The sequence below is a fragment of the Harpia harpyja genome, chromosome Z, assembly GCF_026419915.1.
Source record: "Harpia harpyja isolate bHarHar1 chromosome Z, bHarHar1 primary haplotype, whole genome shotgun sequence".
Taxonomy (NCBI): Eukaryota; Metazoa; Chordata; class Aves; order Accipitriformes; family Accipitridae; genus Harpia; species Harpia harpyja.
This window is the reverse complement of record NC_068969.1, coordinates 43461113-43477923: the sequence shown is the minus strand read 5'-3', so window position 1 is coordinate 43477923 and position 16811 is coordinate 43461113. Positions and strand designations below refer to the sequence as shown.

Sequence of the window (16811 nt, the reverse complement as noted above, 5' to 3'; positions counted from 1 at the left end):
TTCATTCTAGGCAGTTCTTCGCAGCATGAACACAACCTATTTTTCCCTTTTCTACTCTCTCAGCCCCATTCCTTTAGTGATAGCTGTTGAAGCTGTAGAGTGTGATGCTTTCTCTTACAGCTGTAGAAGTTAATCTGGACCTCACAGTCCTTGGGTTTCTGATGGGCTTGATTCCTCAGTGGGATAAACACTGTTGAGAAGGGTCCTCATGATCTTTCCCAGCAGGGCCCAGAATTTGTGCCTCTCCTTCTTTGGCTTCGAAGGGTGTGATCCTCATCAGCCAAACAGTGGGAGACTTGGGTGGGTGTGGCTAATTTCCATGAGCTATCTGCTTCAAAGAGCATTTCCCTCTTGCTTCAGGTGAAGTCCTAGAAAAATGACAAGCATAGTAATTTTCATTGAGCCAAATGGCTAATCATCTGTTTGCATCCTAAATACTTGTGCTTCTACGGTTAGTGTGAGAAAGAGTCTTTCATTTTACCTGCATAGGTTCAGCCCCTTTTGCAGGTTTCCTCTATTGTCTTCTTCCACCCCAGGAGGACAAAGGATTTTTGTCTTCATGTAGCATCCTTCTAGAATAACCCAGGGCTGCAGCTAGACCTGTTATGAGACAGCACACTCCCAGTGTTGAGTGCTGCCCAGTCTCTCTTCTCAGGGCATCTGCTGTGTGGCCACCTGGGTGGGCTTCTCTTTACTTTGACAAATGGCTGTGTCATTTGCAAAGTGTTCAGCACTGGTGCAGTTTTCTATGGGACAAACAGTACTATAGCTGTCATCTGACCAGGGGAGTTCTCAGTTCTTTTACCAGGTAGTGTTGAGTGGATGACTGCTTGGATCAATCACTGCTATAATATCTTCTGGGACTCTTTGCTGAAGTTCATTTCAGATTTGCTTGTTCCTGCTCAAAGTTTGTTAGGAGGCAAGGTCTGTAAGATCTGTGGTTTACTTCTTCCCCTTGGGAATAACTTTTCCTAATTGTGCTGGCGGCTTGGCCAGGTGTAAGGGTTGGATTGCCAAGAGAAAACAAACTGGTAGAACTGCTGGCTAAAGACAGAGGGTAAAGAGGAGTCTTCAGGCCCACAAAAAAGTAAAGATACTAATTTAAAGGACTGGCATTCAGTAAAGCCAGGAGCTTTATTCACTATTCACTACCAAGGGAATAATAATACCAAGGGAATAATAGTTATTGGTAAGTTCCAAATTAGCTCCTTACTCAGGAATCTCACAAAGACCCATCCTGTGCCATTCAGGTTAAAATCTGGGACATCCCCAAGCACTTGCTAACAAGAAACATTACCAATCCAAAGAAGGAACTTCTTGGGCATGTTCGAAAGGTGGACCTCATTGAATGGCATCCCACTGCTAATAACATCCTCTTCAGCTCCGGCTATGACTACAAGGTGGGTCTGTTCTCTGTGGACCTCTCCTCTGTGGACACCCTGTTTGGCAGGGTGTGTTGAAATTTGTTTTAATTTCAAGCTGTAAGATAATACTAAAGAGTTCAGAAGCCTTCTTGAGGGCTATATTCCATGGTGACCCCAAAGACAAAAGGACATTGCTACAAGTTCAAAAGGACTTGCTAATTTTCCAGTCTTCTGATGAACTTCAGTCTACTCTCCCCTTTTCCTTTACTGGATTGGATACAATATGCAATGCCATACACTTTTGTTCGGCTTCATTCTTGTGCTAGTGCAAATATCTGCATTGATGCTGGCCATTTTTATGTATAAAATGCGGTTGCAAAGGAAATTAGAAAATTGGTCATTCTGAGCAGACACTGTGTCCCTGATACATTGCTGTAAGTACCAGGAATTATTTTAAATGCCAGGGAACAACCACTTATGATAGTAAGACCTATACATTTAGAGAAGAGAGGAAGAAGTGAATAGAGTACACAAAGTCCCCAGTTGATCAGGCAGCAAAGGGCTGATTTTTATGTTCTTTTGCTCCAGATAATGATCTGGAACCTTGACACTAGGGAGGCTGTCATCTCAAACCCGGTGAAGATCCTCGACGCTCACAAAGATGTGGTCCTCTCCATGTCATTCAACACAGATGGCAGTCTCCTTGCCACAGCCTGCAGGGACAGAAAGATACGTCTGATAGACCCTCGTGCAGGAACAGTCCTACAAGTAGGTTTGTGGTCCAGCTGATCATACCCCTTAGAGTGTTTCCTCTTCTGGGTAGATTCATTGCCATTAAAGAAGACACACCCGTGCCCCACGTTGCCCAAGGCACCAGATGGTGCTATTGCCTTCTACTTTTCATGGAACACTTGCTGTCATTGTAGAAAACAGGGTTTATGCATCTTGGTACCATGCTCCTTGCTCCCTGAAACCCTTCCTGAAGTGCACTGTTTTCATAGCTCCCTCTTGCAGTCCTCTGTGGGATGCCTTGGGAGGGCTTTGTAGAGATCCAGTGGGCAGGTGGATGCAAGTGTACATGTGTCCCACTGACAGGGTTGTTCCTGTTGCCTGTACTTTATATCTGTTGGTAAGGTAAAGCTGACTGTTTTGTAGGTGTTTGCACAGATTTGTGTACACAGGAAGTCCTGCCTACAACTAATAGGGATTACCCTCTTGCAAATACTTGAATGAATAATTTGAGAGATTGATTGGGCTTTTGGGAATACTCCTGAAGAGTTTAGGCCACCTTCCTTGGATCCCCATGAAATCTGCTCACTGTAATTCAGCCAGGCTGAGCAGATCTTTCAGACGTGACTGAATCAGAGGTGTCGTGTAACATGCAATGTAGCTATGCAACAGATGCTATCTCTTACTCACGCAGTGTCCCTTCTCTTCCTATAGGAAGCCAGCTACAAGTCTCACAGAGTCAACAAAGTCTTGTTTCTTGGAAATGTGAAAAAGCTGTTCTCTACTGGAACATCTCGGTGGAATAATAGGCAAATTGCATTATGGGATCAAGTGAGTTGGACCAGCAATCATAACCATACCAGCTTCAGTTTTCTCTCTTTGCTGTCACTTTAAGTTTTCCACTTGCCAAATACCCAAGAATTGGCTTATAACAGCAATTCAGAAGTGATCTGTCACATTCTTAATGGGTGATAGGTCTTACTGCTATGACACTGTTAACTGAGTTTGAGTTTCTGAAGGTGGTCTCAAAGCTTTCAGCACAGAAATCCTCCAGAACAAAGAGAATGCTGTGCCCCCTACAGGAAGAAATCCTTCAAAGGACCTTTGGGTGGTCACTGTAGTTCTGACTTAAAAGCAGCTTTTACTGGTCTTACTGGCAAATTATTGCTAGTACTGGAAAGAGAAATGAGCTCTAGACACAGTCTACTCAGGTGAAGCCCTCAATGGGGAAAAAGATGTGGGGTGTTTTTGATTTCTGATGATTCCTAACAGTAGAGTATTGAGGTAGCACTTATTGGTCACTTCCAAGACAAGATCTCCTATCATGATGACTGCTAGCCTTATGAAACCCTGCTCTCCTCTACACCTTTCATATGCACTGAGATTCTTTTCCTTTGTCAGTATCTCACTTTGTCCCTCCGCATCAACCAACTTGCAGCACAATATTTTGCTTCTTTGTTGTGCTGTTACCCTTCGTACCTGACAAAGCTGGTAGACCAGGTATATGATTTGCCATTTGGCTATGTTTGGACATGGTTTCTTTGCATATGTGGGAGGCAAAGCACTGTGCTGCTGTCTGAAGGCTTTCCACAAGGCTGAGCAGTGCTCTGACACACCATGGGTCTCATATCAGGGTTTCAGTGCCTTCAGAGCTGCTAGAGGAGCTGGCCACACTTAGTCTGAGAACACAGCGGGAAGGCCTGTGAGGCCAGGCATGTGCAGCCTCCTTAGGCACATGCATTGGCACAGGACCTGCCCACAGGCCTCTTTCTGAGGTCCTTGTCGACCCATGTCATCATCGCATCCAAACAGAAGCTCTGGCTTTCTGGAGTCTGCAGCTGGGCAGTTCTGCAGGACAAAGTATGTATTAACCCTATACTAAATACATATTATGTGACAATAGCCACAATGGCAGCCATGGGACACTATACTCTGCCCCATTGATCCTCCCAACATTGTTCCCTTCAGCAGTGCAGGGATAGCTTTGTATGAGACATACCAGCTTTGTGTATGGAGTGGTGTGCTATGTCCTCCTACAAGGCTAACTTGCAATAGGCTGATGGAAGCTTTTGCCCTTGCAATGGGAATCTTCCCACCGTGCAGTGTGGAGACTGCTTGGCTGATGTAGACTGTTCTTGTGGTGAGTGGTGCACTATTGTGGAGGTATTGCCTTGACTAGAGGTAGTGAGGGAACACGAGTAATTCACTGTGTGATGCAGACATGCCCTGAAGGCCCCTCCATCTCCCAGAGTCTGGTGGCCCACGTAGAGGCAGGCAGTGTTTCTTATTGTATCTACCCCTGAGATGTCATCAGGTGCCTGAGATGTTCTAGTGGTAGGAACTGATGTCCTGAGGTGCTGCATGCAGTCAAGAGCCAGGGACAGAACACCCATTTCCCACCCATAAAGCTTTGAAGAAGTCTGTGTGTGGCCCTCTGCTCAGGGCAGCTGGCCATGTCCTAGGATCTTTATAGAGCTGCACTTACATGCCACTGCCAGGTGGGGTTCAGGTAAGGTGTCCCTGACCTGAGGTGAGTGACAGATGATTGCAGCTGTCTGTTTTTTCTGTGTCCTGCCCAGAATGACCTTTCTGTGCCTTTACTGGAGGAGGATCTTGATGGCTCTTCAGGACTCCTGTTCCCCTTCTATGACTCAGACACACGCATGCTTTACGTGGCGGGAAAGGTAAGTGCTTTCAATATCAGCAAATGCTGGCCTGTCTGATTCTTCTCCCGGCCTGCATTGCGTCAGGCTGAAGTCAAAGATGCTTCTGAAGCACATTAACCTAAAGATATACGCTGATGGGATGGGGCCTGAGGGTGCTGCAGCATCAGGCTACATTTGCCACTGCAGATGTACCATGTTTACTGTGGGGAGGTACATTGTAGAGCCCGAACTTTCCCACGTAGGAATTTGGCAGTAAATATTTGGTTCATTCTTGAGCCTGCATGGCTTCTGGGGCCAGGCATTCTTCTCAGACCCTCATGCTGAACAGCAGACCCTGGCTTATGTTCATTTTCTTTGCCTTTAGGGTGATGGAAATATACGGTACTATGAGATAAGCCCTGAGAAACCATACCTAAACTACCTGATGGAATATCATTCTCATTTACCACAGAAGGGAATTGGTGAGTGGCAGCATATGTCTAACGTTACAACAGGATGGTGGCTTCTTTGTTTTAGAGGCTGTCAGAGTCCAGGACTATCCAAAATATAATTCAGAAAAGAGAGTGGGTCAGATTCCAGGCTCCGCCCAGGTTTACAGATGCACAACAGTCGGCTTGGCCCAGCTCACCGATATATCACAGGTGGTGTTACAGGGTCACAGCTTGGATGGGTCCCTTCCGACCAGCAGAGCACGGGCCGAGCAGCTTTACCAGTCGCTGCTGCATCCCTTTTCGCATACCTGGTCAAGGTGGAAGGGATGATAGTCTGGATTTAAAGGTGGAGGATGCTCCTTGCCCTTTGTGAATCTGCTCTGAGATTTTTGGCATTAAACTCTGTTGACATTGTTTCCACTCTGGGATTTCTCTGGTAATGGATATTTCACATCTTAATGCCTTCACTTTTATCACTTGCCTAGCTTCTGTACCAGCATTTCCTATTCAAAGATAGACCTGCTGTGATTAGGTCACCTCTCCTCCATTGGAGACCCTTGCTTATTAACCTGTGCGCATACTACCCACTGTTTAACTCATTCAAGCTACAGAATTTAGCTTTCAGCCCTCACACCTTCTTGGTAGCCCTTTGTTGAACCTTCTCCAGTCTGCCCTGTAAGCCATATTCCTCTACAGACTGACATGTCTTTAAGATGATTTGCCACCCCTCCACACTACATGTGGACATTCCCATTCTTGGACGTTGGTACAGCTATTTAGCAGCACCGGATTTTGTGCCTGCAGGTCTCCTTCAAAAAACTGTTATTGGAAAGGAATAAATTATTTAAAACTTAACTGGAATATCTCTCCGTTATTCAGCTTTTATAATCCTTTCAATGTACAGCATCCTGATTTTATGTTGTCATACTCTCTTTAAAGAACATTCCATGAAAAGGAAATGTACCAGTGTTTTTAAAAGGCCTGAGTGAATCAAATCTACTTCCCTAACCTGATCTGTTCTGTTGATCAAACATACTGCTAAGGTTTTTGCACAAAAGCTTCTTTCCCAATAATGCCAAACCAAAATACAATGTAGAGGAGCGGAGTTTAGATTTGCATTTAGATGAATGCATGATGTAAGGAGCAACAGTCCTTCAAATAGAATCTACTGTTTAATGAAGTCATTTGGTATTAGTAGAAAACAAAGCTTCTGTAGGACACCATGAAGCAAGGTCTACAAGGAAAGGCAATATCTCTTTTGTTAAGGGAATTGACATGGTTGTAGGCTTTGGAGTGTACAAGCTCATGGGAGAGAAGTCCACTGAGCTTATGTCCTGGTTTCACCTCAGATAGAGTTAATTGTCTTCCTAGTAGCTGGTACAGTGCTATGTTTTGAGATCAGTATGAGAAGAATGTTGATAACACTGATGTTTTCAGTTGTTGCTCAGTAGTGTTTAGACTAAAGTCAAGGAATTTTCAGCTTCTCATGCCCAGCCAGCGAGAAAGCTGGAGGGGCACAAGAAGTTGGCACAGGACACAGCCAGGGCAGCTGACCCAAACTGGCCAACGGTGTATTCCATACCATGTGACGTCACTTCTAGTATATAAAATGGGGGAGTGGGGGCAGGGGATCACCGCTTGGGGACTAACTGGGTGTCGATCGGCAGGTGGTGAGCAATTGCACTACACATCATTTGTACATTCCAATCCTTTTGTTATTGCTGTTGTCATTTTATTAGTGTTATCATTATCATTATTAGTTTCTTCTTTTCTGTTCTGTTAAACCGTTCTTATCTCAACCCACGAGTTTTACTTCTCCCGGTTTTCTCCCCATCTCACTGGGTGGTGGAGGGAATGAGTGAGAGGCTGTGTGGTGCTTAGTTGCTGACTGGGGTTAAACCACAACAGCTTATGAGGTACTTAGAGACCTTGTGTGGCTTAGCCAGTCCCTAAAACACAAATAGTGCTGTATGACAGAGTAGATGTTCACACCCTTCTCATACTGCATTCTGCTTTGGGACAATGTTGGGAGGAGGGTACTGGGCTGGAAGGGCTTTCATCCTGACCCATATAGCTATTCTGTTGTTGTTTAGGTGTCCTGAAATCCCTTCCTGGTGATCCTGATAGTCGAATCCTGTGGCATCACCTGCCAGTTCTGCTCAGTCCTGGTCACTCTGTTTGCAGCTCATGAGAATGAATAAGAAACAGGAGGCTTAGCATGAAAACCACGGACCCTGTGTGTAACTCCATGGTCTGACGAAAAAAATTTAGTCTTGTCATTTGTGCCACTGAGTCAGTTTTGGGTGCAGATTTCAGACCATGCTGCTGTGGAGCTGATGCTGTGACTCCTTTTGTTGTTTTGTGACCCTTTTTCCATGGTGGATGACATTACCTTTCCTAGGGAGATTTATACCCTGTTTGTTTCATGCTATGCCACCAGGAATGATGCCAAAGAGAGGCCTTGAAGTGTCAGCTTGTGAGATTTTCCGTTTCTACAAACTGATCCCAACTAAAAGCCTGATTGAGCCCATCTCCATGATTGTGCCTCGACGGGTAAGTTAACCTCAGGTCATGTTCATGTCTGGGACAAACACCAGTGAAAAACAGGGCATTGCCTCCTCTCAGTGACTCTTGGGGGCTGGAGAGTAGGTAGAACAAGGGATTTTCTCTCTCCTGGTCTGAGGGACAAAGCTGGTCAGTTTGTGGGGCAGCACTCCCAACAAACCTTGGCTGGGTAAATCAAGAATTAGGTCTCCGTGTAATGCTAACTTTCTAAGACATGCTCACTGGTCTGCTCTGCTTGTGTGCAGCAAGGGATGTCTCTGACTGTCAGGTCAACTAGTCAACTAGCTGGCTGTAAAATTCCTCAGTTGGTGGCATCTGTTTGACATAATGACCAAAGAGAGAGAGGTGTTGGGGATGATGGTGGGTGACATGAAAATCTCCTTGTGGAAGGAAGAAGAATCACCCTGGGAAAAAGGGAACGATGGGTTCCCAGGTCTGTACCCAGTGGGTGCAGCTGTGTTACAGACAGTTGTTCTGTAGCATGTAAGACACGACCCATTGCACTGAGAGTGATGTAGAAGTAAGTCTCAGAGCTGGTGTGGCTAGAGAATGACTCAGGTCATGAATCTGTAGCTAGCCAAGGTAGCTCCCATGTGACTGTGTGAGCAAAGGTACATTGGAACTGTCAGCACTGTGCCCTGTACTTTCATTAACATTGGAAGATATGAGTGCCTTAAATTCAGAGAGGCAGCAGAGCTAGTGCTCATTGCAACTATCAGTCAGGCATGTTCCTCCAATGTTATCTCCTTGGCCAATTTCTGCCAGCTGATGATCAGCTGATGATTTGTGACTTGTGTCCATGCTTTGTATCCACTTCTTCATCCTCTGGAACGCTGAGTTCATGAGAATTGGGTTAGCCTGTGTCACCAACTTCCCCCAGTCTGTTGTCTGGATGTGTAAAGACCTTACTAGCAGGAGTTAAAATAGGCCTTCAGATACAATTCTTCTGATCTGGGGTGAGGAGGAGAGAGGCTTAGGGCAGGTGAGAAGATTTTATGTCCATGCTGGTGAGTGCTCATGACACTCACTGTGCTGAGGTGGAACAAACTTCTTTCTCCACAACAATCCAGTATGGTCCATCTAAGCCAAAACCTGACTGACTAGTGACTCTGGATTTTTGTTTGCTTGCAGTCAGAGTCATACCAGGAAGACATCTACCCCTTGACCACAGGAGCCCAGCCAGCGCTGACAGCACGAGAGTGGCTGAACGGATTTAACAAAGGTCAGCACATGGAGAGCTCCCTAGCCCTTCAGTTCCCCAGGGCTTGGGTAAGCTGTGACTGGCTCTCTGGCCCATTCAGTGCCAGAGAAAGAGGATGGGAGGAAAAGGAAAGACATAACTAATACAGCTGTAAGCTAAAATAATTTGGTGGCTAAAATATTCACAGCTGTGAACTCTGGAAGCTGCTCCAGTCAAGTGCCTCCATGTTTATCCCTGCAGGTTGTTTGAATGAATTGCAGCTGATTTCTGGGTGTGGTTTGTGAGTGCTAACCCATCACCTGCCTCCCTCCCTAGGGCCTCTCTTGGTATCCTTGAGACCAGGCTCTGGAGCTGTGAATTCCTTACCACAGTTTCTTGAGGCAGAGCCACTCACAAAAACTACTGACCTGAGCCAGCACCAGGGTCAGGGAGGAAGGTTGCCACTGGAGGACATGCAGAAGCAAAGTGAGATGAAAGACAGCAGAAAACAGCTGAAAGCGGAGAAGAAATTATGGAAAAATGAACAAACGCACCTCTCCAATGGCTTTGACCTATCTGAGTGTCCACCACCAAAAACTGAAAATGAGGTATGAATGTCTGGGGTGAAGGGTTGGGGCTGTGGGGGGAAGCCCAGAGCTGCTGGCAAAGGGGTGTCGTTCAGAAGGTGACAGAATCCAGGGAGGGTTTATTTTGCAGATGTGGGCCAGTGCAAGCTTTTCGTTCTTTGTGGAGGCAGAAGTTCTGCATGCCCTGGCTGCCACACAGGAAGTAGAAATGTGGCCCAGCAGTAGAAATGTGGCCCAGCAGCACCCCAGCTGAGGGGGTCTGCAAAGGAAGAAGCAATCAGTATTCCCTCTTCTTAGGCGTTCTTGTAGTACAGGCCTGCCTGGCGGCTGGGTGGGGACAAGGAGGTCCTTGTGACCTCCAGGTTCTGGAGAAGAGAAGGGGGTTTATACCGTGTAACCCTTCTATGAGAGTTGCACTCAGAGAGCCCAGTGAGGCAACAGGGACAGCTGTGGAAGGAGTCGGGGTACCCTGCTCCCTTGGCCCGTGATGCATCTGTGTAGTCTTAAGTGCCTAATTGTACTGTGGACCCTGACTTGGGAAAGGGGCTGGCTCTGCCCTTGCCTTGGCAGCTTACTGCTGGGGGACAGCTTGGCAGTGCAGTGCCACTGAGGCTGGCTGCTGGTCGCAGCCTGCTCCTGGGAATGGCTCCAGAAAAGGTCCTGGCAGCTCCATGATATGTCTTGAGCCATGGCCAACTCCCTCCCTGTATAGTAACCAAAGCTTGTACCGTGGTAGGTCTCTGTGGTGATTTGCAAGCCCTCTGTCACTGGTAGCTCAGGGACATTTTTGAGTACATGCAGCTTGTTTGCTTTTAGGAACCCTGGAAGGATTTTCTTCCCATAGCTGTGCTCAGGTCCCCTTTTTGGCTCTGCAAGATTTTAGCATCTGCAGCTTGATGGGCAGGAATTTCCACAGCTGAATTGCCCTATGGTGTGAAAAAGGATATTCTGCACGTTTCTGAGCTGGTGCCCCAAGGTTACAGAAGCAGCCCTTGCAGAGCTGGGTGATCCGTTGCATACACAGTGAAATGCTATGCTAGTCCCAACTGGAGAGGACAGAGCATGATCAACAGGAAAAAAGGAGAAGTAAAAGGACTTGCCCAAGGCCAGAGTAGGAGATGTGGCAGATTGTAGTGGGTTGACCCTGGCTGGACGCCAAGTGCCCACCAAAGCCGTTCTATCACTCCCCCTCCTCAGCTGGACAGGGGAGAGAAAATATAACAAAGAGCTTGTGGGTCGAGATAAGGACAGGAGAGATCACTCACCAATTACCGTCACGGGCAAAACAGACTCAACTTGGGGAAAATTAACTCAATTTATTAGCAATCAACCAGAGTAGGGTAATGAGAAATAAAACCAAATCTCAGAATACCTTTCCTCCACCCCTCCCTTCTTCCTGGGCACAACTTCACTCCTGGATTCTCTACCTACCCCCTACAGCAGCGCAGGGTGATGAGGAATGGGGTTTACGGTCAGTTCATCACACGTTATTTCTGCTGCTTCATCCTCCTCAAGGGCAGGACTCATCACACTTCCCCTGCTCCAGCGTGGGGTCCCTCCCACGGGAGACAGTCCTCCATGAACTTCTCCAGCGTGGGTCCCTCCCATGGGCTGCAGTTCTTCACAAACTGCTCCAGCATGGGTCCTTTCCACGGCGTGCAGTCCTTCAGGAGCACACTGCTCCAGCGTGGGTCCCCCAAGGGGTCACAAGTCCTGCCAGAAAACCTGCTCCGTGGGCTCCTCTCTCCACAGATCCGCAGGTCCTGCCAGGAGCCTGCTCCAGCGCGGGGTTCCCACGGGGTCACAGCCTCCTTCGGGCACCCACCTGCTCCGGCGTGGGGTCCTCCACGGGCTGCAGGTGGATATCTGCTCCGCCGTGGACCTCCATGGGCTGCAGGGGGACAGCCTGCCTCACCATGGTCTTCCCCACGGGCTGCAGGGGAATCTGTGCTCCGGCGCCTGGAGCACCTCCTCCCCCTCCTTCTTCACTGACCTGGGGGTCTGCAGGGTTTTTTTTCTTACATGTTCTCACTCCTCTCTCTGGCCGCCGTTTCTGTCTGTCCCAACTTTTTTTTCCTTCTTAAAAATGTTATCACAGAGGCGTTACCACTATCGCTGATTGGCTTGGCCTTGGCTGGCAGCGGGTCTGTCTTGGAGCCGGCTGGTATGGGCTCTCTCGAACACAGGGGAAGCTTCCAGCAGCTTCTTACAGAAGCCACCCCTGTAACCCCCCCCACTACCAAAACCTTGCCACACAAAGCCAATACACAGATCCAGGAATTTAGACTCCAAATACCCTCTGTGTCTAGGCTCTCTTTGAGTGATCAATGGTATAAAAATTATTTTTTTCTGATCTTTTCACTTGATTTAAGCAGGTGTAGCATTACTAAATGGCACTGAGAAACACCCACACTCGTAGCCCAGGCTAGTGGACAGCAGCAGCACTGTTGATGTTCAGTCTGTTGGCTGAAGGCCTCCTCCTTAGATGCTGTTTCTCTCAGAAGTGATGTGACAGGACTGGTGGCATTTGACATGTTAAGTCTGAGTTTTCTTAGTATAAATGAAGTAAAATGTGACTTTTCTTACAGCTTTTACAGATGTTTTACCGGCAACAGGAAGAAATCCGTAGACTGCGTGAGCTGGTAAACCAGAGAGATATCCAAATTAAACAGCTGGAGCTGGAGCTCAAAAACCTCTACATGGATATAGGCAGTTACTGAGGGTGCTGGCCTGCAGCTCTTTGCACCCTGGCAACTGGAGCAGACTCCAGCTCTGTGGATAACTCCTCTTAGTTTTTTTGCTGGGGGGAAAATTGATGCTTCAGGCAGCGTGGACTTCCCTAGCTTGTGGTGGTCACATTTCCCTAATCATCACCAGACGGTTGTTGATGAATTTGCTGCACTTCTCCAGGCTCCCCTTGCTTGCCCTCTCACTTATGTCAGAAGCTCATGTGTTACTGCTCGTGAGAGACTTTGGAAAATCTTGCTCTTCTGGTCCCGGAGAAGCCACCTGTTAAGCTCTAGTAACAACCTGTTTTGCTGCCTCTCCACATGACATGAGGATGGGAGACTGAAGGCAGCTGCCACCTTCTTTTCCTACTCCTGGACCCAGCAGTGCAGCTCCTGTGGCTGCTGTTCTCCTGCCCTAGGAGACCACTCTGCAGCTGAGCTTTGGAGGCACCTCTAAGCTCAGAAGTGATCCTCATGCACCCCTCTCGCCTCACGGCTTGGCACTGCAGCTACCCAGCTGGGGTAGGCAAAACTGTGGCTGCCCTGACCTGGTGCTGGGGATAGTCCCGCTCCAACTGGGAGGCTGCACTGGAACTGCCAAGGGCCAGCACTTTTGTGATAGGTAAAGCAGAGTTGGTGTTTGGAGGTCCTACTTTAAAGGGGTGGTGGTGTGGCCTGGTTCTCACCAGAGAAGCTGCAGGTGCGGCAGAGGTCTCGGTCCTTTGAGTCAGTGGCCTTCTTTCCTCCCTTCTGCCAAAGACCAGCCACAGACAACTGGGGGCCATGGTCCTGTGGTGCTTGTCAGACAAATAAGGACAACATTTAAAGCTGCACAGTTGGCAGCGGGGGTTTTGCCAAGAGGGATTAAAAGGACAAGGGGAGAGTTGGACCCCCACGCCACAGCATACCTTTCATCAATGGTGCTAGAAGTGTGCTGTCAACCACAGGGGTATTATAGGACCATGGCTGGTCATGAACAGCCCCCCACAGTTGCTGGACTATTGCTTGTCCTTTTGTGAGCAGCTGCTGCTTCCTTAACTCCCAGGTGCCAGTGCCATGTCCTGTGCCTGCAGCCATCTTCAGCTGCAGGCTCCCTCTTCCCAGCTGTGTTGCCCAGCTCCCTGCATCCTCCAGGGCTGCCCTGTCTCCCCAAGCCCTGCAGCCACACTCATCTGGGCCCTTCAGCACCAGCTCTCTAGCTCACTGCCTTCCCCAGCCCTTTGCACAGCCCTTTGGACAGGAGCAGCAGTAGCAGGATGCTAGTCCTGTCCTTGGTTTCAGGGCTGGCACCTGTGACCAGCTTTATGCAGTCTGTCCGCAATGTGCAGAGCTGGGCTGCCCGCTTGGTGCGTGCCTGGGGTTCTCCTCTCATTTGTTCCCACAGTGTGGGGCAAGAAAGCACGCTGTCAGTTGCCCCGAGGTCTGAGTACAGCAGCAGCACCAGAGGGGGAATGTTTTTCCTTGCCCCAAATGCAGAGCTTATGGAGATGTCTTAAACCCAAGGAGAGCAAGCAACCACTGTTTAACTTGTAACTGTGCACTTCTGTTGTGACACATGTAGGAATGAATACTATGCCCTGCTAGTTCCCCGAAGCCTAAGGATTTCCCAAAGTCTAAAAAAAAAAAAAAAAAAAGGGTCTCCGTAGCCACAAACAGGACTCCTTAGCAAGGGTACTAAAGGCTGTGCACTGCCTGTGCTCATGTGGGATGCCCCTCTGGTTATCCTTGAAAGCAATAGCCAGCAGGGAGCTCATGGGCACTGAATACTCTTATATGAGAATCACACAAAGACTTTGGCATCCCTTCTGCTCTGCTGCAAAGACTTCACCCAGCTTTCAAAAACAGTTAATTCATTTCTAAATAGCAACAACAGATGTGGGTGCTAAAAAGTCACAGATATTATTGTTTTTTTCTGCAGCATTACAGAGAGAGGGTAGTTGTTCATATTCTTCAGGAAGAGTCCTTTGGCATCAGTCACTTATTTAAGACTACTCTTTTTGTAAAAAATAAAATATTAATAACAAAGTTGTTGAAACAAGCTTCAGCTTATTTCAGATCCTCTAGAATGGCCTTTCCTGTGCCCTGGGAACACCCTGCAGTATGCAGTTACATGCAAAAGCAGCTCACCCCAGATACAGAGCTTTAATCCAAACACATGAATCTTACACCAGAAGCCATCAGGCTTTCTCACCAAAGAGAAGAGCTATGTAAGAAATCGAGAAGCTCATGGTTTTTCAGCCATGTCAGACAGGCTCGACAGCTTCAAACTTCAAAGCCATTTTCACAGAGTGTAGCCCCAGGGATATGACAGTCTGGTTTTCATGCTATCATTTATCAGAAGGGAGAGCAATTGACACAGCCTCAGCAGTCCGGGGGATACACCACTTTCTTTGTCACAATATGTGTTTTATTTGCTGGATTTTTTTTGCTTATTTTTCATACAGAATAAATTATTTAAATTATTTCCAAGTTAAAGCAATTTTTCCAGGGGATTTTTAAATCCTCTTGAGGACTCTTTCTTTGTTATCCTATGACTGGTTAGCATAGAAAATGGTCGGCCACCATGGTTCTTATCTTAGGGTTGTGTTGATTTCAGCATTTCTGGAAAAGAAGTTGCTTTCATTTAGGCTTTGCTGGCAACATTTGATAAGTCGAGACTAATTAATCAAAATTTCTTTTTTAGACAGTATGCCTGTAAAAGCATAGACTGTGAAATGTATTTCAATTTGGAGCTTAAATGCAACCATAAATCTTTCACACAGAGAAAAAAAGTGGAGGAAATGGGGTTATGTGTTAATGAACTGTGCCTAAATAGACTTAAGTGATCATCTTAACAGTTTCTAAAACTCCTAACTGCTTTCTAAAAAACTGTAAAACATGGGGATAAAAAAAAATTGTGCAATGAAAAGCAAATGTAACTGAATAATAAATATATTTAGAGTTTTACTTTTTGATACATGCAAGGTTGTTGGTTTCTTATTGTCATTGCATTGCTGAAGCAACTAAAAATTAAGCTGAATCAAGGTCAGAAAGGAGTATCACCTTCTGTCTCTTGCTGGCATGAAGTTGTGGCCTTACAGGTTGTAACAGGTCTTAAGCACATGGGCCTGTCTTCTCACATCTTTCCCATCTGCCCTTGATGCTACAGAGGGGTGGCCATTTCAAACTGTTCTGCGTTACACTGCTATGTATGTTGTCTTGAGTAAACCGAGCCCCCCTGGAGATGCATACCATGTGGTGAGGGGGTTTCCTGACCATGCTGCCTTGCAGTCCCGGTGCTTCTCTTGTCCAATACACTCTGACCAGGCTCTTTTAGAGGCCCACATGAGAAGGGATTAATGTGTTATCACCAAATTTACTTATTTGAAGACATTTGATGTTAGATGGGATTTTGTTTTAGCAGAGTTAAGCAGCAATCACAATACAAGCACAATATAGCAGTTGCAACATCCAGCTGGATCACTATACAAATGAAATTCCCATTACTGGTCTGTATATGCTCACTGTCATGATGCTGGGTATCTGCAGTCACTGGGAAGAAATATGTGCGTTGAAGCCAGCTGAAGCCTGTAGCTGTCTTCAAAGTTTGTTTTGTTGGTTGCTCAGTTTTTGTGCTTCATGTTGGGCTTCATGAGCCCCGTGCTGGTCTGGCTGGCTTAGGGAAGGTATTCATACCTTTTGATTAAGTCAGGCCACCTACTCAACCAGTTGATCACTCAACTGATATGGCAATTAATCTAAAGCAAAAGCCACCCTCTGGGTCCCTTTTCCATTGAGATAAGTTCATCTTTCTGTGGTCACTCCTTGTATTCTTCCCTGAGCATCATGAGTGCATTGCCTGTGCCCATCTTCTCCAAGCCTCCTTCCACTGTAGGGGTTTGTTGATCAGTCACAGCTTTGGGCATGGAAATGTTCATGGCTGCATTCAGGATGTAATTTTTGCTTGATAAAACATATTTTAGGCCAGCATTAGGGAAAAAGAAAAGGTGGAAATTGCTGGAGAGTCTGTACTGGGAACTTTGTGCACCAGCCATGCAATCAGGGCACTGTGACGTCCTGACCTCCCTGTCTTGTAAGGGACCTTGTGCTGGGGAGGGTGGCTGGGACCCATCCCAGGGCACTGTGTCGCTCCTTTGGTGCTGACACAGGCTCACTGCTCTGAGCAAAGCCTAGGAAAAGGCAGCAGCAGGCAGGTCAGTGTGGGAGGCAGTGGAATAGCCTCTAGCACCTTTGCTGTCCTGGGATTATGGCTGCTGAACCACAAAGAGAGCGAAACACAGCCCTGCAGTGTTACTTGCCTGCTGGATTTAGAGCTGCAACACATCGTATCTTCAGCATCTACTCCAGGCCAGCTGCAAAATAAAATCCACTCAGACCTATGCAATAGTTGTCATTTTGTTTTCCACCCTGAGGGTCTGTACCCTTGGTGTGCTCAAGGAGCTGTGAGCATGGAGCTGACACCCACTCGTTTGCTCTGCAGGGAGAAGCAGCAGGTCACTTTTGTTGTTCCTGGCCTGGCCAGCATCCGTCCCTGGCAGCGGGGCGGCTGCAAGCTGCAGG

At 47.2% G+C, this 16811-nt stretch overlaps 1 protein-coding gene across 3 annotated transcripts in view; it reads left to right on the top strand.

The window, feature by feature from the left end:
* Positions 1–15207, top strand: part of CORO2A (coronin 2A) — a 59247-nt gene extending 44040 nt beyond the window's left edge. For all 3 annotated transcript variants that reach the window (XM_052776832.1, XM_052776834.1, XM_052776833.1), the window contains 9 exons: positions 1251–1400; positions 1953–2132; positions 2808–2924; positions 4673–4777; positions 5124–5220; positions 7631–7743; positions 8887–8977; positions 9272–9543; positions 12111–15207. In XM_052776832.1, the coding sequence (XP_052632792.1) occupies positions 1251–1400; positions 1953–2132; positions 2808–2924; positions 4673–4777; positions 5124–5220; positions 7631–7743; positions 8887–8977; positions 9272–9543; positions 12111–12242 (1257 nt within the window). In that variant the 3' untranslated portion in view covers positions 12243–15207. The remainder of the gene's footprint in view (positions 1–1250; positions 1401–1952; positions 2133–2807; positions 2925–4672; positions 4778–5123; positions 5221–7630; positions 7744–8886; positions 8978–9271; positions 9544–12110) is intronic.
* Positions 15208–16811: the final 1604 nt, after the last annotated feature.